The sequence below is a fragment of the Syngnathus scovelli genome, chromosome 6 (assembly GCF_024217435.2).
Source record: "Syngnathus scovelli strain Florida chromosome 6, RoL_Ssco_1.2, whole genome shotgun sequence".
NCBI classification, from domain to species: Eukaryota; Metazoa; Chordata; class Actinopteri; order Syngnathiformes; family Syngnathidae; genus Syngnathus; species Syngnathus scovelli.
Window position 1 is genome coordinate 18,236,004 of NC_090852.1, and position 20,835 is coordinate 18,256,838.

Here is a 20,835-nt window from a genome sequence, read left to right on the forward strand (position 1 = left end):
GTCGCAAAGAATGCCATCAAGCTTCAACAAAATAGCTAAGCTAGCATTAGCATGGCAAACAAGCCAACATTAGCTACGCCTGCTACATGATTAGCATGAGTCATTCGTAATGAAGTATTACATTAAGTGTTGCAATTTTGGGAATATACAATTAATTATAAGTTGGAAAAACATCCCTGGGACGACAACAAAGGATGAGTTTTTTTCTTAAAACCACTCTTTTCCCTCCCCCAAAAAATTTCTCACGAAAATCCTATTTAATTCCCATAATATTTCTTCCTTCTGGTGCGATTATGAATCTCCAAAAAGAGTCACACTGGAAAGACCCTTTTTTTTTTTTTTAAATATAATTTTCCTTTTATGGAGGTCTAATTGAGCATTTATTCTGACAGGTGGGCTTGCTATTTTCCGCACCAGTGGAACACGACGTTCCTAACCAGGAGTTGAGACAGACAGAAGGCGTCTCGGGGGCATTCGCCTCCAAACGGTTCGCCCCTTCGGCGTACGAGGCTATCAAATGCTTCGCCTCGCAAAAAAATAAAAATGTGACGACACCCCTCGCACACACACGATGTATTTGGCCTTCCTCGCGTCCAGCTGTTGGCGGTGACAATTACCAAAGTCTCCCAGCGGTCGTCTCCGGGGAGCTTCTTCTGCTTTCAAGCAGGTTGTGCGTCTGAAGGCCGGCAGCTGTCACAGCAAACGCAAACCGTAAGCAGCAAATGAAAAACGTTAGGATGCAACGGCGAATCTCCCGAGATCGGAAACAGATCGTGTCACTTGACAGGAATGCAGAAGATTCCGATGGGTGCTTAATGTGGTGTGCTTCTTCACAAGTAAACTACAAACGAACAAAATCAATTTCTTTGATTCAATTCTGGAAAGCAATGATTTTTGCAATACAATTGCTCCCTCTAGTGGTCCACTAAAGAATCACTGAATGAAATGTTAAGACTTCAAAATGAAATGAGAATTTATTTTTGAAAAATTAAGATCATAATAATATTGAAGGCGTTTTCCATCCATAAAAAAACAAATATAATCCTAGTAAGATGACAAAAGACTTTTCCCCTATATAAATATGATTTTACCCAAAACAAAAAAGTTGAGTCTGATTTGTCTTGCTCGGAAAATATGACTTAATTCCTCACATAATCCTTCCTTCTGGTAGGATTATGACTCCGGAAACATGTTTGACTGGATTTACCCAAACGATTAAAACAGATTAAATGAAAACGGAATTTTTCTAAACAATGAGGAACTATTTTCCAACTTTTTACCGATGCATCAGCCCTGCCATGACACGGGACTAAACAGCACTCGGCGGGCTTTGTTTCTGACATTTTGGTCCAGTGTTCACACCCAAGTGCAGTTAAAATGTCAGTCTTCTTTATACTTTCTTTTTTTTGGCCCATTTGTTAACACCTTTTGGCAGGACCGTACGACTCGAAGCTTCAAGTGACATTTACCAGCTTTGTGAAATCACACGGAAAATTATTCACAGCGCTGCATTTTTCTCTCTCCATAATTTGTAAATATAATAGTTGATTTTTTTTTTTTTATCATGCCCAATTTTACCAGCGCAACTTCTAGCAAAATACCGTAAATATAAAATTCAGTTGTAAAGGTATTACCGTGTGTCTCTCATGCAAAACAAAAAGCCTGAGCGTGTCCCCTCTAGCGTTCATTATGGATGCTCTTCAGGAGGAGGAGAAAAAAAAAAGCATATTATGAATCTTGAAATGAATAATGTATGTTCTTAGCTGGCGGCTAAACGTGAAGTCTCAGGATGCTTCAACCAGCTGCAAATGTCACTCCCAAATTATTTCTGTCGCTTTTTACGTTTACGTCCAAATTATGCGGTCAAGCAAGGCAAACATGACACCGAGCATTCATGGGTTTAATCCGGCTCTTTTTTTACAACACAACATCATCGTACAACGTGTGGTACAAAAATAGATAAGCGTCGTTTTACAGTACAGCAGCAACGAGAAAGACGCAAGTCAAGACAAAGAATGATATCGTCTTGTACCAAAACACGGACCGGGAAAAGATTTCACCATCACTTCATGCACGTGTTACATGCGTCACATGACCAACATCGTGACTTCAGACTGCCACCTAAGCTAAGGTCACACTCAGGTCATTAAGACCATTTCCCGGGACCCTACGACGACGGATTTGATCAAATTTTGTACACAGATGGTGTGAAACTTTTTTTTTTTTTTTCTAGTGGAGCACGGCAGTGACTTTTGATGAGTTCAGTAAAGCAGGGTAGTTTATTTTCTTATTTTTTTATTCAAACCCTGAAGCTCGTCTCACTTAGCATCATGAAATTTTTGGTAGGCTTGTCTATTATGAGTAGACCCCCCAAAAAAAGTCTCAAGAAGCCATTCTTGAAAAGCCACGGGAAGTCTGCTATTTGGTTCTGAATTGGCTTTTCCCAAGGTCTTTATTTTGTCCTAAGAGAGAGCTTTTACTGCGGGAAAATTGTGCTGCTGAGCTTATATTGAAAAAAAGAAAAAGAACAGCACTGTTGGCTCGTTTTTCACTGAGCAATCTCATCTCCAGTGGAAAAAACAAACAGTGTTCTCCTGTCAGCCGCTTTGACATAACACGGAGTAGACGCGGTGGCACAAGGGTGGGGGGGAGTGGGTGGCGATGGCTTTCAAAGTGAATATCCAAAGTGCCAAGAACCTCAAGATGGCGCTCCTCCTGGTAGCTTAAGCGGTGCGGGAGCTCATTAAGGGCCAAACGAGGGACGAGGCCTGCCGGGAATCCCACAGCGACACTTTGCTGCCTTGTTATCCGTCTTGAAAGGCTTGGAAAGACGCAATTACTTCAAGTAATTGGACGGCGTTCTCAAGGACAGCTTGTTGGATTGCGCTTCCTAATAACGACTACAACTTTTTTTTTTAAAAAAGAAAATGCATAGGGAAAAATATCGTGGAGTAAAATGGAACAATCCTGTTCAATATTTGGAAAGTTTCACGAATTCAAGAAACGAATTTGGATGGATGTGTGATGTGACGTGGTGGACATGATGACAAAATTGTAAGTGAGTAGAAATTTGGCCATTTTGGTTTGAAGCAGCCATTTTGGGCTGGATTCTCAACGACTCGTGCTTTTATATTTATCTCAAGATATTCATTTTGTCTTGAAGTTGCGGCTTAGATTGGTTCCGAGCAGAGAATTGCTTCAAATGAGTCCCAATCAGAAGGAAGGAGATTTCCTCGACTCAAAATGGCCAAGCTTCATGATTGTCAACACAAAGCAAAGCGTCATTTTACAACCGGTGCTGAAATACATTTGTAAAAACCACGACGACAACTTCAGTAGCTTTTTAACAATAGTCGATACTTTGTAAAGTTCATTTCGATCCCTTTTTCGTTTCAGAGAATCCGAGACTTGCTTGTATAAAAACAAAAAACATTTAGCAATCCAAATCAATAAATACGTACGTATAAAACGCTTACATCGGAGTGGAAATATTTACATTTCTAGAAATTGTTGCCTACGATGTCCGCACGTCTTCCTCATTGGCTGGGCGGAGGTGTCGTCCATAAACTTATACTTCTGATAATGAGCCACTCCTTCTGAGCGGCCGTCACTACAATACGCACGCACTCCACGTCAAAACTGATCTTGTGGTCCACGTCCCGGATCTCGATGTTACCGTTCTTAAACTCCCCCAGGGTGATGTACGACGAACATTGCTTTCCCTTCTTGGTGCCCACCAGTTTCTCGCCGACTTCCAGAGCTCCGCGGCGTAGGATGTCACTCTGTCTATCGTCGGATCCCGTGGAGATCTTGATCCTGCTGATCTTGGCCGACTTGTTGAAGACCACCACGAAGAAGTCTCCGGTGGACGGGGGCTTGCCCCAGAAGTACTCGTCCACGGCGCTGTAGGCCTTGGCGGCGTCGTAGTTCTCGAAGACGTCAATGTTGGTGTAGAGCCGCGCCGGCGGGTTGTCGGGTATGTCCACCGCGTCTTCCTCAAAGTCGTCATCCTTCAGCTTGTTCTCGGCACCCTTGTAGGACGAGTAGTAGCCCATGTGCTGGAAGAGCGACGGCTTGAAGCGAATCACGTCCTTCTGGGCCAGCAGCCCGCGGAAATGGATAAGCAGCCAGTCGCACGGCATCTCCTGGTAGAACATGAGCAGGAAGTGCGCCAGGCGCGGCAGGTCCCGCGCGTGGTAGAGCTTCCCGATGTAGCCCAGCTTGGAGAACTCCAGCATCACCCAGTAGGATCCCTCCCGGGAGGCGATCACCTTCTTCAGCGCCGTCAGGAAGTTCCGAGAGCAGCGCACGTCGTCCTCCAGCATCATGTAGAAGTCGGACAGGTTGGTGCAGAAGTTGAGCAGGAAGGCGTAGTCCACGTTCTGCTTGGAGCGGAAGCGCACCCGGTCCTCGGGGTCGTTGTAGTTCCGCTTCAGTCCGTCCAGGGACGGGTAGTACTCCTCGGGAGCCTGGATCACCAGCAGGCGGCCGGCGATGATGTGGTGCGAGAACTTGCGGCTGATTTCCTGCAGGAGGTTCTCGCACCACACGGAGTCAAAGTCAGCCAGGTGGACCACCACCACGATCTCCTTCAGCTCCTCGTAACTGGACTGGTCAAAGATGGACTTGATGGTCTCCAGGAGGTAGTTCCCTCGCTTCCTCTTCACCGACGACAGCCCGATGGTCAGATACTCTAACAAAGAACAAATGATGCCGAAGATGTTTTGATGTCAAATATTTTTTTTTTCTTTTACAAAACATTGGACATACTCTTGCGGTTGAGCGGAGTCCCGGCCAGGTAGCGGTACGTGACGTTGATGGATCCGGAGAAATTACTGAGGTCTCGGAAGGTGTGCACGTATCGCTCAGCGCTCGGGAGGTGGGCCGACGTCTCCCTGAGCTGCCTCTTATCTTCTTCCTGGAAGACATGGAGGAGCATTTGATGCTGTTAAACACGCAGGTGCGCACACACACACGTAATGGAATCACTAACCAGCACATATCCGTCTTCAATGTAAAGGTTGAGAAAGAGGAGGAACGTGATGAGGAAGCCGAGGAAGGGGATGGCCGAGCGCTTCCTCAGACATCTCATCTTGTCCAGGGACTTCCACAGCAGCCTCATGGTCAACTCACCTGCACGGCAAAACATCTTTCATTATTTTTCGTCACCAAACTCACGTTAGTTGGTTAGTCAGTCGCTGGAGTGTGTTGCCCATGATGCCCAAGTGTTGCCATGGCAACCATCTTCTTTCCTTCTCCCCAGAAACTCATCTGACAAAACTGCTCATCCCTCTCATATCCCGGGAAACGGGGGAAGAGCTATAAATTCCCAGGATGCATTAACCATGTGTGTGTGTTTGTGTGTGTGTGTGTGTGTGTGTTCATTTTATTGGCAACAATCCAGCCAGCCAAATGGACTAAAGTGTCTTTTAATGGTTGCGACCCACTGGCAGTCACATAGGCCGGGATGTCGGTGCTGCCATTTTCTCAGAACGCTGCTGCACAGTTCCAGCAGTGAAGCGTGTGTGAGTGTGTGTGTGTGAAGTGTAGCACAGCATCGCCGTTGACGTGTCCACACTCGATTGAATGTGAGGCGAGAGTTTACCTTTTAATTAAGTCATTCGTTCCTCGGTTGCTTTTTTAGTTAGTTACTTAGTTAGTCGGTCCATCACTTAGTTAGCGTGCCGCAAAGATTGAAGTTGTCCATCCACTCACAACAATTAGTTTCCTTAGTTGCTTATTGAGTGTAGAAAAATGACATAATTGTAAACTTTTTTTTGGGACGTTGCAGGCAACAACAAAAAAAAAAAAAAAAATCATGAATATTTCGCAATAACATCTCATTTTTTGTAGAGCGTTCAATCGAAAGCTGTTTTTGCCTGAAAAGTATTCGCCTGTATTTTATTTTTAATTTTTTCCTCCACAAAATGTCCCCAACCTTCACTAGAATTGGAGTCTGTTTACCAAGGCGAAAATTCATTTGGAGTTCATCTAAAACGACTGAGATCAAATGCCAGAGTGCTTCTTCTTCTTTCCAAGGTGCATCATAACACCTCCGTCGTGTTTGCTGCGTTACGTTTCAAAGCTCTATAACATCGCTGCAATTTTTTCCTCCCCCCCCTCCCCCACTCGCTGTGCAACAGAGATGGCCTTGTGTCGCCCATCTTGATTTTGACTTTCTATTACCTCACTAAAATAAATAGAAAACAACCTTGCGAGCTACCTTTGATTGTGTTGTCACACACACAACACACACACACACACGAAAAGGTGATCCCCGACAAAGGCGAAGGACAATCGTAGCCTGCGAGCATGTCACCAAAACAACAAACAAAAGGAGTTGCGCAAGTCTAAAAAAAACGGATCGACAAAAGAAAGCATGTCAGCTCGTGATTGGTCGATCGCTTGTAGGTTGAATTCAACGTCAAAGTAGACGTGGCGAATTCAGAAAGCAAAAATTGCTCCCAGCTTTTGAACCGGAGTCACTCCAAAAAGTCTCGGCGACACTTTAGCGATTACATCATGTTTACGTTTTTGATTCGTGCAATTTGGAAACGCTTTGCTGGCACGCCGGGAGGAAACGGGCGGCAGCGGCGACGACGCTTCTCCCCGCATTTCATCTTATCTGTTTTCCATTATTTCCCCCGAGGCCTCCTGCACCTCACAGATACCCGCTTCCGGCGCCAATAATCAATTAAGCGGGCGGATTTGCTGGGCTTCAGCAGTCGCTTTGTGTCAGCGCGTTAGCTTTCCATGGATTTCTCCTCCTTGATGAGAGACGCCAGCGCTTTTTTTTATTGATAAGAGAAATGCGGCGCAGGCAGGAGAGGAATAATCAGTGGCTTTCATTAACGAACGGCTGTTTGGTTAGTCGTTGAAATTGGTCAAAGAGTCGAGCTTCTTACAGGCCGACGCACAAAAGAAGGAAGTCGGCGCACACTTGGCAAACATCAAGCGTTGGTAATTAGCAGCGGGTAGACACCTAATCTAATCAGACGCTTCCATAATTCAATGCTAGGGGGAGTATTTTACAGACAAGTCGACAAATGGATTCGACAGCAGGTGCAAAATGGAGGTCAGGGTCTTGCTCAAGGTCACTTCAACATGGTCACCAGGGTTGAGGATCGATCTTAAGAGTTGAGAGGCAAGAAGTCTACCGCTGAGCCACGCTAATGTTAGGAATACAAAGTAAGCTTTAAAAGTTTGGGGTTCAAAGGGCATTTCAAGTTGGGGTTTCAAACTGGGGTTTAAAATGAGCGTGTACGTCTTTATCCTAGAACCAGTAAAAAGAGACTTTTTAAATATCTAATCTCACAACTACCTTTTTTTAACAAAAATGTTTATTATTGTGACGTGAAATTCATCTGTTGAGGCCTCGCTTTTGCGATCAACCTGTATTTGGAGGGCCGTAGTTTAAAATTAGGGTCAGGCTTTCGGACTAGGGTTAGGGTTACAAATTAGGGTTTCAAACTAGGGTTAGGGTTTCTAACTGGGGTTTCAAACTAGGGTCAGGGTTTCAAACTGGGGTTTAAAACTCCAGTTATGGTTTCATACTAGGGTTAGAGATTCAAACTAAGGTTTCAAACTAGGGTTAGGGTTTCAAACTAGGGTTATGGTGTCAAACTAGGGTTAGGGTTTCAAACTAGGGTTTTAAACTCGGGTTCGGGTTTTAACCCTCAGATGCATAAGGCCATCAATTCTTCTTTGGTGACATTTTTCCATTGTTTTCCTCTAGTTCTTTGACTTTTTATTATGAAGATATTAAAAAAAAAAATCATCGAGTCATTTTTGACCCACTTATACATCTAAGGGTTAATGAAAAGCGTCATTATAAGCTGCTCTGTACTCGTACAGCACAAGAGAAGGCAGTCAAAGTCCGCGAGGGTATTTTCTTCAGTCTTGAGAGGGAAAAAAAGGAAAAGCACTTAAAAGCACTTTAAAGAGTCAAGGTCATGTCCTGGTCAAAAGGAAAAAAAAAATGTCTGCAGGCGACAGACAACATGACAAAGCTTTATCTCCGGCTTCCACGCCTGGAGAGGGTTGGCGCTCGGCTGGCTTTGCACCAGGAAATGAAACCTGAAAGACACAATGAGACGGCACGTTGACACCCCGAGGGACGAAACGGCAGCTCGCTCCTCCGGGGTGACGATACCCACAGACACGGAAATTGGAACCACATACGTCCCCCGTCTTGGATGTTTCATCCAATATGGCTAAATTGACAGAAAATGAGCAGCTAGCAATGTTAAGTTCTCCCCAACACAGATAATCAATAAAAGCCACAATTAAACCGAGAAGGTGATACCGATACAGGCCTCGAACCCACAACCCAGAACCAAGATGGCGTGTACGCTACCTTCACCGAGATGAGGAGATGCGGAGGAGGAAACGTCGGGCTGCCTTATCCCATCTCGTACATGAATCTTTGATGAGGTGCGTCTTCCAGCCAGTGGCTACTAGACACTTAGTGGACATCCAATGGGCCTGATGGGGCAGACATCTCTGTGCCCCCCCCGCCCTCCCCCCCCCCATCTTGTCTCCCTCCCTCCTTTGGGAATCAAACAAACCTCATGTTGTCGGATTTAGCCCGCCTGTAGCTTCTGAACCGTGTCATGCTTTTGACGATATTCAAAAGAACGTCGCATTCTGTGAGGCTTGTTATTATCACCTTGTGTTTGGAGGCGCGGCATAAATTTATAGGAAGCGCTGACCCGACGGCGACGCAATTACACTTCAATTAACGGGAGGTTGTTTATGCTCGCTGACATTCACACTTGCGCCAAGAACAACACTCGGCCAGATGAAGCCACTCTCCAAAGAGACTCCGATAAAAGCAGTGCTAAGTTTTTTTTTTAAATAACTCACACGAGTCAACAAAGAGGTTGGAAATGGGACTGCGGTCTGTAGAATAAATTAAAAAAAAAATGGTTTTAATGAGTTAATGGGGAAAGGCAACAGAGAGAAAGGAAGAAGAATTGTGAGCCCCTCAGTGGAGACCTTCTCTCGCCTGGGAGACATAAATTAGACGAAAGGGCAGACTTGAAGAACAGATTGAAAAACTAAATGTCCTTTTCACAGTTTAATGCCCAATAGATGATAGCTAAAGGCTAACGCTATACATCGCAGTGACAAGCGGCACTTCATCATGAACAACGCCGGGGAGGCTTTAAACGCCATACTGGTCCAGATTTTTGTGAGCGCAGAAGGGATTTTTTTTTTTTTCCCAGCCAGTGAGATTCAAGAGCCATTGTCACTGTTGGTTTCACCGAGCGTCCATGCTGAACATGAAGCAAGGTGAGAAAATGTTCCAGGAGATGCTGTGCGAAAGGAGGCCGGATGACATCAGCGCATTCTCCCGGAACATTCCGCTCCGAGAGTCACGCAGGCGGGAAGTGAGCATCTTAGCGGCAGATTTGCTCGTCTTTTTTCGCCGGGAAAAGAGGCTTAGCGTCTTGACTCGTTCCCACGACGGCAAAATGATGGCCCGATGCCCAACAATGACTCACAGTGCGGAAAATTGGCGGAACCGAGGCCGTCATTAGCCGACAAATCCCGTCGGATCGCGAGGAACGCCGACAAAAGAGGACCGTGTCGGGACATTTGTTGAAAAATGCGCCTGTCACGTCCAATGTGTGACTCGCAAGTCACTTGACGCCATTTTGGAAAGTGGCTAATATCGGGTGTGGAAACATTCGCCTGGCTGCCCATCAATTTTGACGATTTCGGTGGCATTTCAATAAAGTTTTGAAGTATATTTTGTATCCGTTAAACACTTTAAAAGTGACTTCAATCCATATGAGTAGTTTTACTGAATTTTACTTGAATAATAGTGATTGAATTGTCTTCGCTTGGGTAAGCAGCTTGATTGACTCGATTTATTTTTGCATACAACGCGTTCAAGGTGACTTTTCATTGAACACGTTACCAAAAAAAATAAAAAAGTGTAAGAAGCACATTTAATGAACATCCGGGGGTTACTCTAAGCTCCTCTCCCTCGCATCAAACATTGATGAGCCTGTTTTTATTTTATTTTTAATTTCCGCCCGCCGGCGCGTGTCGCGTTGCAATCGGAGCGTCTATGTTTACAAATTGCGAGCATGTTGAACATACCTGCTTATTAAAACGTGTCTCATTAGAAGCATTGAAAAGCATTTTTGCGTTCATTGTTTTTTTTCTAAAGCCGCTCATTGTCCTTATTATCATTCCGACTTGCGAATGGTTGGAAAAAAAAAAAAGAAAGGTCATGAATATTTATTTTACAGTCCGCTCGGAAATGGTTGTGGAAATGAAGCAAAGGTGGAGTCGTGTCACCGTGACGACCGCTGATGAATAATAAACAAAAGCTTGTTTGTTTGCTATAAACAAGGCACCGCAGCCCTCGTTCAATTATAATGTTTTATACATAATTACAAAATACAGCAGGACCTTCCAGTCTAACCACAATCATTTTTCTTTTCCAAACATGAGCCATTATGAATTTGTATTAAGTGTAGAGGTAATGTTTCCTGACCTGAATGCACCGCACCAGTCACAGGAGATTAAACTCTTAGTTAACACAAAGCTGGGTGTATCAAAGCAAAAGGAAAAGGAACAAGCAACCTATCAAAGTACAAATTAAACCCAGTAACACCGCAGAGTACATCTCCTGAGGCCTGAGTTATGAAAAAAATATAAATCAATTTTCAAGTTGGTCCTGTCAAGCTAACGTGAATTAGAAATAAAAATGGAAGAAGCGATCGATCAAATATAAAACCGCCAAAATTAAAGCCCTTGATTCACAGAGATAAGATAGATATATAAGATGGGAACAAAAGAAAGTAAAACCTGATCTAAGTAAGAAAATTAAATCCATAAACAAAATGTGTGAAATTAAACCCTAATCAAAGTTTGGGTTATTCACAAAAGCGGCTTCATTCGAGCGAATAGAATCATCAATCAAAAAGATACATTTTGTGGAAATTTGCATTTTGTTGACGAAAAGCTGAACGAAAACGGAAGATAGCAACCTTTGCATTTAAACAGCACAAACGACATCTGTGCAAAACTAAACCAAACTGAAGTCATTTAGAATTACCAGCTTATCAAACTAAATACAAAAACAAACCAAAGGTCTTACTTTGCATACAAAGTGCTGCTAAAATCTTTTGAAAAAACACCCCAAAAAAAAACCCCAAAAAAAAAACAGCACGACCTGACAAGAGAGACAATAAATGAAGACATTTTCTGAGTTTCCCACACATCTCCTGTCTACAGGGATGGCGAACAGGTCGGAAAGTACAAAAAAAAAGGAAAAACAAACGAAAGAAAAGTAGTGCTCGTCGATCTTGTAAGAATCCAGTAAAAGCTGCTGTGCATTATTAATGGCAGCAGAGTGGAGGAGAAGTGCACGCTTTCCAAATCCTCAGGCAATCACAATGGACAGCACAGCAAAAAACACACTCAAGTATACGCAATGAACGACACACTCAAGCACACTCAGGTGCTTTTAGTTAAGACTGGAAAAGAGGTATCAGGTTTTCCCCAAAATATACCTTTTCGTGCAAGATGGTGACGAGGAGTCTCGGAAGAGAATCGATAATCGCAAGCAGTCCAAAGGTTCACATTTGTGTTACTGATGAGATGGGTGCTCATTTTTCAGGTCTGAATTTATTAAGGCTCATTAAATTGGCCAATGACGGCTAAGGTTCATGGGAGGACGTGGAGGGTAAAGCCAGAGAGGATTTTAGTTGAGAGGAAGAATATTATAAAAAGCCACGACGAAAAATTAAGATGATTTCAACGACATTTTGGTAACCTGTCGGATTTTCAGTCTGGTTTAAACAAATGTGTTTTCTATTGTCGTAAAGCCAAGATAAGGATAAAAAAGTTTTATTTCGAGTCAACCTGTTTGTGACTTTTAACAAGAAAGCGCAAAAAGGGCTAACATTAGCTTCCCACGCTAGCTGCCGCTATCTGTTTGCCATTTGCGAGCTGCTGTACGCCGGCATCCTTTTTAAAGCCTCACTTTTTTTTTTGAGTCACCACAACTGACATTTATAAACACTCAACATGGTGGCCTGGAGGGTTACGTTCCAAACATAAAGGTCTCACGTCGGACTCCCGCGAGCTGCGTCGGAAGGCTATTTTGTCCAATGTTTGCCATTTATTTGCCGAGCAGAAAGAAGTGAGGCGCTTTTAAAGGTGAACATGTGAAAAGGTCACACGGTGCAAAATATTCGTCATGTTTTGTCAGCCGCCTGCTGTTGCTCACACGGCAGCCTCCCGTCGTCACCTCGTTTTGATTCGAACTTACGTAGCTCGTTGTCCGTCAGATAAATAGGGCACGTGGCGTTCAAGTGGTCATTTAAACATCATCATCTTAAATCCTCGTGAATTGGTTTTGTAACATAAATGGAGTAGCAGCGATGTAAATTGAAGCGATTCCTATCGTAATTAAAGTTAATGGTATCGTCATCGTTGGAGTCAATCGTATTTTAATTGGCGTTAATCACATTGTCAAATGAATCGTAACATATTAGTTGTAAATCATATTGCGTGGTAACGCTAAGACAAATCCAAATCACTTTAATTATCTGACATTGACAATATTTTGAATTTGATCAGACAAAACTCATTCGATTTGCAACACGATACAATTCACTCCAATTACGACACGATTCGCTCAAATTATGACTCTTTCCAACTACGGTATGATTCATTCCAGTGATCATTTGATGTGCTTTAATGGCTCACTACGATTCTGTTGTTATGACTGACTCTAATTACGATACTATATGACTCAATCCAGATTCGGAATGATTCATTCCAATTATGATATGATGAGCTAATACAACAGAGTGGCCTGATACCTTGAAAGCGAAGTATCCAGACACAAAAGTCTTTCGACTGATGTCAGTCAAACTTTTAATCTAAGAAAGTGTCGGTGGGGACTAGCTTGACACTGGAGTAAAGCTCCCAGGAATCCTCAAGTCTGCGGCTTTGTCTCAGGCGTCGTCTCTGTGTCGCCGTGTTGCGGATGACTCCGTTGTGCCCGCCAGGGGAGCTCAGAGGCCGAGCGTGTCCTGACGGATCAACGGGATTTCATGTCTGGCCGGCGGAAGATTGTCAGCTCCAATTTCTCTAGGGAATTACGAGAGCGACAAGACACGGAGCGTCGGACTGAGCCCGGAACTGACTTCTTCATCGTGCTCCGCGGAGAAAACGAGTGACGGGATGGAAATGTCACAGTCTTGACGTGAAAGGGGGATAATTGAACTATGAGTTGAAGAAAGTGAACTCCGGCAATTCTGAGACAATTCACACCAATTACATCCAACTAACTTCAGTTGCGATACGATCAGTCCGTTCGTGATCAAATTCACTCCAATTTTGATGCAATATCATACGATTCATTTCAAGTGCCAGACGCTTCAATTACGATTCGATTCACTGATGATTCGGTCGATTTACAAATTAATCACACCATCTGATCAACTCCGACTATAATCTGACCGAGTCAAGTTATGAATCTCCTCTCAATCTCTTATGAATCTGATTCAAATCAGTAGAAGCGACTGGTACTATTCGATTCGCTTCAAGTATGATGCGATTCAAGGTGATTCACTAAAGTTACGATACCATTCACTTACATTTTAATACGTCCTGTGGTATTAGATACGGTACGGTGACTGCTGGGTACGGTAGCGACATAGTGAGATACAATGTGTCGCATCACCCTCTGTGATGTTGAGGCATACCCCGAATATTAGTAATAATCTGTCTGGGTTCAGACAGCGCGAAGACAAATAGACACAAGATTGAGCCCATGCGAGGGGGGATGCGAATGATGAAGGTGTCATCCTGACCGAGGAGGACGCTGCGTCCAAAGGTGTGATGGGGCGCCGGGAGCGCAGAACGTTGACGGAGTGGTGTGAGGTCTGCTCGGACAGATGGCGACCGCTAATGAGAGTGTGGCGACGAGGCAGAAGGACGAGGTTTTACTGCTGCTCGACTCTTTTACATCACCGCCGCAACATGAATATTTTTGCTTCTTTAATGTAGAAAAATACAAAACAGGTTTTGAATAATAGGAAAATGATGATAAATAATAGCTTTGCTGTGTTCCGTGTAAAAGGCCTCTGTGTGAAACAAAGTCTCCTATATACAACCCATCAAAAAATCTCCCAACAATTGTCTTCGAAGCAATCAACCTTCTTATCTGGCCTCTGTGTGAAAGTCAAATGTGGATAATCGTCTCCTTTTACAACTGGGATGCGACAGTATCTCTGCGTTAAATAATTGGTGTCTGTATTCCACGACGCAATCCGGCACTTTCTACAACAAGCTATCTTCAAGGCAAAGGTTAAAGTTAAAGTCCCAATGATCATCGTCACACACACATCTGGGTGTGGTGAAATTTGTCCTCTGCATTTAACCCATCCCCATTTGATTTTAATCCATCCCCTGGGGGAGAGGGGAGCAGTGAGCAGCAGCGGTGCCGCGCTCGGGAATCATTTGGTGATCTAACCCCCCAATTCCAACCCTTAATGCTGAGTGCCAAGCAGGGAGGCAATGGGTCCCATTTTTATAGTCTTTGGTATGACCAGGCCGGGGTTTGAACCCACAACCTTCCAGTCTCAGGGCGGACACTCTACTACTAGGCCACTGAGCTGGCCTAATGGATACATTCCGAGCCTTCTGTTAAGGCAGTGATGTCACTATTCTTTGCATGATTGTCGTGTGAAAGGATACGTTTCAAGACTATTTTACACCGCCTGTAAACGCTTGTGTGATTCCGCCACTCAAACGAGAGGACAGAAGCAATTTTCTGCTACTTTGTAGGTCCTAACAGACACTTTTTGTGCTATGTTATTCCATAATGGCCGCCGCCCTGCTGTGTTGACAGCAAACAAAAGACAACTTTATTGCACATTATGCTACATGACATCCAATTATCTGATCATTGTCTCTCCGTGTGAAATTATACACACAAATCCCGTCTTATCTGGGCATCTGGGTGAAAGGCGAAGGCGAAGGCAAGCAGTTCATTCTATCGCTAGGAAATGCCATTAAATCCACAATCAATTAACGGATTCATAACGAGCCATTTCAGGCCAAAATGTCACCGACTGGATTATGTGCTAATGGTCCCTTAGGCAGAAAGGTAGAGCTGGCAACTCCTTCTGCACTCTGAGAAATATTACGGAATTCTTCTCCCGCCTAGTGCTCCTTGACCTTGTCATCATTAGTGGCTTGACACGAATGCATAATTAATGGTAAACAAATGAGACTATGCTAATGCAGGAGAACTTTTGCCATCCGGGTTCAGACGGCAGGGACATCGTGGAGGACTAGGCCACCCGCAAGCGGAAAATATTCGTCACATCTGAATAAAAAAAATGAATTTATTAAGAGAAATCTTTTTTTGGGAGAGAATGTTTTAAAAGTCGAGGAGTGACAGTAGATGTTTGGTAAGATCAATAGGATTCTTGCTCAAGCATTGACAAAAACATTTTTTGTTCTGTCACATCCATCGTGGTTTGAAAAATGTTCCAAATCAATGAGATTCTTCGTCAGGAATTTACGCTGTAAAGGTTTTTGTTGTGTCACATCCATCTTGGGTTAGGTAATGCTCAAAATCAATTAAATTGATACTAAGGCATCAACACAAAAGCAGTTTTTGCTGTGTTGCATGCAACATTCAAAATCAATACAGTTAAAAAACATTATGGGAACAAAAATACCTTTTACCAGTTTCACAGATTAACATGAAATTAGGTGAACATTTAACAGGACAGGAAATGAAACAGGAAGTCGGCCATTTTGGTTTGAAGTGGCCATTTTCGCCAAAATTACTCATTTGAAAAATATTTAAAAACGAATCGCAGACACTTTTTTGCTTAATGATACGAACTTGGACAGACGTAACTACAACAACAGGATGCACGAGAAAGTCTCAATGACCCATGCCCGAAATTGAACAGGAAGTCGGCCATTTTGGTTTGAAGCTGCCATATCTATTGTTCTTTGACAAATCCCTAATCCGGCCAAAACATCCCCATTTAGAAGCAGTCATTTAAAACAGCTAAATTGTGAAACTATTTTGCATAGTTCATCAAATCATGGTGTCAAAGTTTGATGATAATCGATTCCTGAATCTTGACAAAGAAATTTCAAAGCCCTGTGGGGAATTTGCGCTCCGTTTCCTCCTCCCCGCTGTTTCCGACGACAGCTGACAGGCGGCAATGACATTTTTAGTCATTAACGGCATGCGCTCACAGGAAATGAGCGTCGCTACGTCAATATCCCGCTGTGACAGCGACTCCGCGGTGCGCCTCGCTATCGATCCGTCGCTATTATCATTATGGATTCCAGCTCAGATCAACATGGCGTGTCTTTATGTCAACGCTAAGAGCTAAGGAGGTGCTAAAGGACAAAGACTGGCTACGTGTTTGCTTTGGGATTACTACCACAATATCTGGTAAACTAGCTCCTAGCTTTTAGCCAGAATAATGCTGTTGATGCTAATTTCAAAAATGACTTTACTAGCACATCATTTTTCGGGAGACATTTTTTTTGTGCTATACTGTAAATGTATGCTATAAAATGTCATAATGGGAAAAGGTCAACTGTAGCTGGCAGGATGAAAGGGGCTCATGTCACACCCTTGTTCTCACTTTTAGTTAATCTCTAGAGCACACAGCGTGAAAGGGGCTCTTATGACTAATATAATCATAACACTTAGTGATATCCATCCAAACGCTTCACAAGATACTTTTATCTACAAGGCTGGAGGGCAGACAGCTCCATTCGGGATGGAATCTATCCCCCGTCCCGCCAAAGGTAATGGAGTCCCCGCTGACAAATGTGCCGAGTCAGGTTTATCCGCGAGGTACGCGATTGGTCGCCCGTTGACAAACGAGCCGGCGACCATCCATCGTTGCGTGACTTCATATCGCCGTGTAATTCCGATGACTTATCGTGCTCTGATGGCACTTGTTACCAGATTGACTGAGTTGGGAAGACGGTTCGAACATTTGTGATAGAGGTTGCCTTGGAAACGAGCAGAAAATCAGCGCCGTTTAAAAACAACATATCCATCTCGGGGTGAAAAAGATTCAAACTCAGCTTTACGGGAACTCATTTATAAATGATCATAAAGGACGTCATTTTTAAATGTTACCACCTCCAGTAAATGAAAATGTGCTCTATTAATAATGTTTTGAATTACGTGACTTTGGACGGAAGTCGTCTGGCATGTTTCTTGTCTAGCCAAGCTCTTAAGGCGCTAAACGCACATTTCCATCTTTTTATTGAGCAGAAGACATCCATTACCGCTGGGTTTGTCATGGTGGAAGCCACTAAATAATTATTGGTTTAGTAAAAGGTTAATTGCCGGACGGAAAGCATGCTATTGTGATTTAATTGCGCCGTTAAACGTCTAGGTTGTGAAGTAGGTGTCGGTAATTTGCTCATTTGGCGCAGTGTAAATGAAAATGAAAAACGATTTGGAGCCCCCCGATGAGCGCTCAAAGTTTGCAAAGCGTAGCAAAAACTCGCTGATGAAAACGTCTCATTGGATTTTTGGTAGCGTCGTCTTGGTAGGTATTATCGTGAACGTTTTGGGAACGCCTGGCCAAAAGGTTACTAGTGCTGGTGAAAAGCACGCCTACCAAATTTCATGTTAAAATCCGCAGCGATGCAGTTGATCGTTCCATCATCGACAATAATCGAATGGCATTGACCGATCGTGTTGACCTTGGAGGCGTGGTGTGCGTGTAAACAACAACGTATTTACCTCCCTTTTGACGGACGGAGCTGCCAGCTGGATGTTTGATAAACCGTAATGAGACATCCCTGCATTCATTTCACGCAGGTTCACTCGGAAATGAGCCGTTCGCGCCGGCGCTAATAATTCATACAGCTTCCATTAGGCTGTTCTTCTGACAAGACGCTCCTTGGAACGTTCCCTAGACAATCTGTTTCTCACTTAGTTATCTTTTGAAACTCAATGTTGAGACTATTAAACACACACAATCACAGCTCGAGGCACCAAATTATGATGACTCGAAACAGCTAATCTATATTGAAAAATGGCCGCCTATGGAGATCAATGTGTTTTATTTACCTCTTAATTACCGACTGTATTTACTTCCCTCTGATGTCTTTGCTTAAGAAGAGCGTGAGAAAATGAAGTCAACACAAGGCTGAGTCTAAAATGAGCAACTTTTAACTGGACGTTCACAAGTGGACGACTCCGAGTCGATTGACTCGAATGAACACAACTGACTCATTGCAATGAAAAATGGTGCCACTGTGTTTGAAACTGTGTTTTGGTTTTAAAAGCTCTTTAAAGCACAATAGCTAAAATGTAGATGGCTTGCCTAATTCTTTGACGAGTACGAGTTTCTCGTCACTATGGTTACCGTATTCACATTGGGACTCAAAGTCGAGTCTCGCTGGGCTGGAGCTGGCTGCCTTCTGACGTTCTGCTTTCTTCTGAAACCAGCGGGTACGTCGCAGAGGTGCTCCTGCTGTTGTTTTTGCACCACAAGTGTTGAGCTTCTTGTTATTCACCATATTTTGTTGCTGTCACAGTTAAATCCATTTTTTTTTTTTTTTTTTTTATAAAAGAGAAACTTCATTAAGTCGACCTGAGATTTTTTTTCGGGGTGTTCCGGTGCACCAAAAAAAAAAACAGTTTCCACGTGCTGTCCTAGCAAGGCCTATAGGAGCTTTTTTTTTTTTTTTCCTCTTTTCTTTTTACTAATTTTTTTCCAAAAAATGTGCCCCTTCAAAAACTTTGCTTTGAAAGCTGGGAAAAATGTGCGGGTCGCCTTCAGCCCCTTTTACACAGACCAGCAGGATTTAATAGAATTGTTTTTTTTTTAAATGGTGATTTTCTGGAAGTTCACAAAAGGCCAGTGGCACAGGAATAAAACCAACTATTTCCTTCAGAGTGAGTTCACGCGGTTGATCGGTGACAGCGGGCTGCCTTTAGCGCAAATGCTAATGTTGTTACGTGCATCTCGGCGTGTGATCACAGCTTGTTGCGCTGGCGGTGGCGTCGAGGATGAAAGCGCTTTGTCGCCCGCGCCGCCCTGAACAGGCTCGAGGTAGTGAGCCGGGATCAAAGTCAAGATAATCGACTACGACGTTCCGCGAGAACACCCCTCCCCCGCCCTTTGGGGCGCTGAATTTTCATTAAGCGCAAACTTCCCCTTTTTTGCCACGGGCTGGGGGTTGGCGATGCCAAACTCTGGGAAAACGGCTGCCAGCCACTTGACCTCCTGGCGCGGCGCGGGGCGGCTTGGCCTCCGACTGCTCGAGCTGTTAATCTAGTTGAGCGGACAACAAGCGGCAAACAAGACCTCCTCCAAGGTCGAATCAAAGTGGCTCAGAGCATCATGTAAAATTAACACTAACTCCAAAGGTTCAAAGACTTTCTTGTTCCCCCTAACCTTGTTTTGTTCCAGGACAACCTGAGGCCTCACACGTCTAAATATATATTTTTTCAATTTTGGCAATGCATCAAGGATGAGTCGAAAGTGGCTCAACCACCTGTGAAACAAAACAGTTAATACGCAAGCGTTCTCCAGTGAGCCGCCTGTTTACAAGAATCCCATTAGGCCCGGCGAGACGAAGCGAGGCATCTCCGTGCCGCCCCGGAGCTCGTCTCGCATCCAATCTGCGACGGATCGCCTGTCTGTGAGAGTAATGAGAAGGCGCTTCTGCCACGGTGAATTCCTCAAAGACGAACGGATTAGGGATTCACGGGAGCTCGTGCCCAGATCGCAACCTCCCTTCAGTCTAGCACCCTTCGCTTCTCCACAAATCAATTCTAATTTTGCTTTCCGCGTCGATATCCCACACATGACTCCGCCCGTTACGTTTCCCACCAACTGTTTGAGTCTTAGTGATTGGTTGATCTCTTGCTCTCAGGCTGATCCGCGGAGAAGCGACCCGAGCGAGATTTGTTATTGACTGACAGTTATTTGTTGAAAAAGCGCCCTGCTTCCTCTAAGGCAGTGGTCCCCAACCACTGGGCCGTGGACCGGTCCCGGTCCGTGGGTCACTTGCCGCACAGGAAAAAAAAAAAAAGTTTTTATCGACCATTATTTAATTCAGGTCAAGACGCTCGTCCCGGTCACGTGTCAAGTTTCCCCAGTCGAGTCCGCAAAAATGAGTAAGAATTTATTTTGAAAAATATTTTAAAAATTGGCCTTTTTTCCCTTTCCAAAGAAGCTTTCCAAACATCTATTTCTTGCTCATATTTGCTTGATTCGCGGGCTCGACTGAGGTGACATGTCACGTGACCGAGACGAGCGTCTTGACCTGAACCGACGGATGTAATTGGGAGAGAATCGCCCATTTTTTAAATATTTTTCAAAATAAATTCTTACTCATTTTTGCTAGCTTTGCGGGCTCGACTGGGGAAACATGTCACGTGACGAGCGTCTTGACTTGAATTAATTGATCGTCGATAAAAAACAAATATATATATACCAAGTGACCCACGGACCAAATTAACTAAGTAGTAGCAGTACGTCCGTCATTAAAATCCCATCTTTAAAACACGTGCAGATTTGTAATTGTATATTTCCTACCAATTGTCACGGAGGCTGCAAAAGGGAAGCGGCGGTGATTTGTGGCATTGTGCGAAGTAAAATCCGCGGCGCAGAGCATCTGATCGGAAGCGGCGCGCGTTCGGCTCAGAGGTGATCCGCGTACGCTCGGCATGTAATTATGAACCCGCGCCAGGCAATTTTCTACTTGGCCACTCCGAAACGGCGGCAGGGAAATGACACAAAAGCATCAGAGAACAATTCTGTAATGACGGAGTAGAGTCGCGCCCCC

The 20,835-nt window shown here is 44.0% G+C and overlaps 1 protein-coding gene across 5 annotated transcripts in view; it reads right to left on the reverse strand.

Moving 5' to 3' along the window:
• Positions 1 to 1,881: 1,881 nt before the first annotated feature.
• The window catches only part of LOC125970426 (alpha-1,3-mannosyl-glycoprotein 4-beta-N-acetylglucosaminyltransferase C), a 41,524-nt gene continuing 22,570 nt past the window's right edge, over positions 1,882 to 20,835 (reverse strand). For 4 of the 5 annotated variants that reach the window (XM_049722718.2, XM_049722719.2, XM_049722720.2 and 1 more), the window contains 3 exons: positions 4,994 to 5,133; positions 4,771 to 4,918; positions 1,882 to 4,693 (listed from right to left, as the gene is read on the reverse strand). In XM_049722718.2, coding sequence (XP_049578675.1) covers positions 3,537 to 4,693; positions 4,771 to 4,918; positions 4,994 to 5,122 — 1,434 coding nt within the window. In that variant the 5' untranslated portion in view covers positions 5,123 to 5,133 and the 3' untranslated portion in view covers positions 1,882 to 3,536. The remainder of the gene's footprint in view (positions 4,694 to 4,770; positions 4,919 to 4,993; positions 5,134 to 20,835) is intronic. The other variant, XM_049722723.2, reaches the window with a different exon arrangement.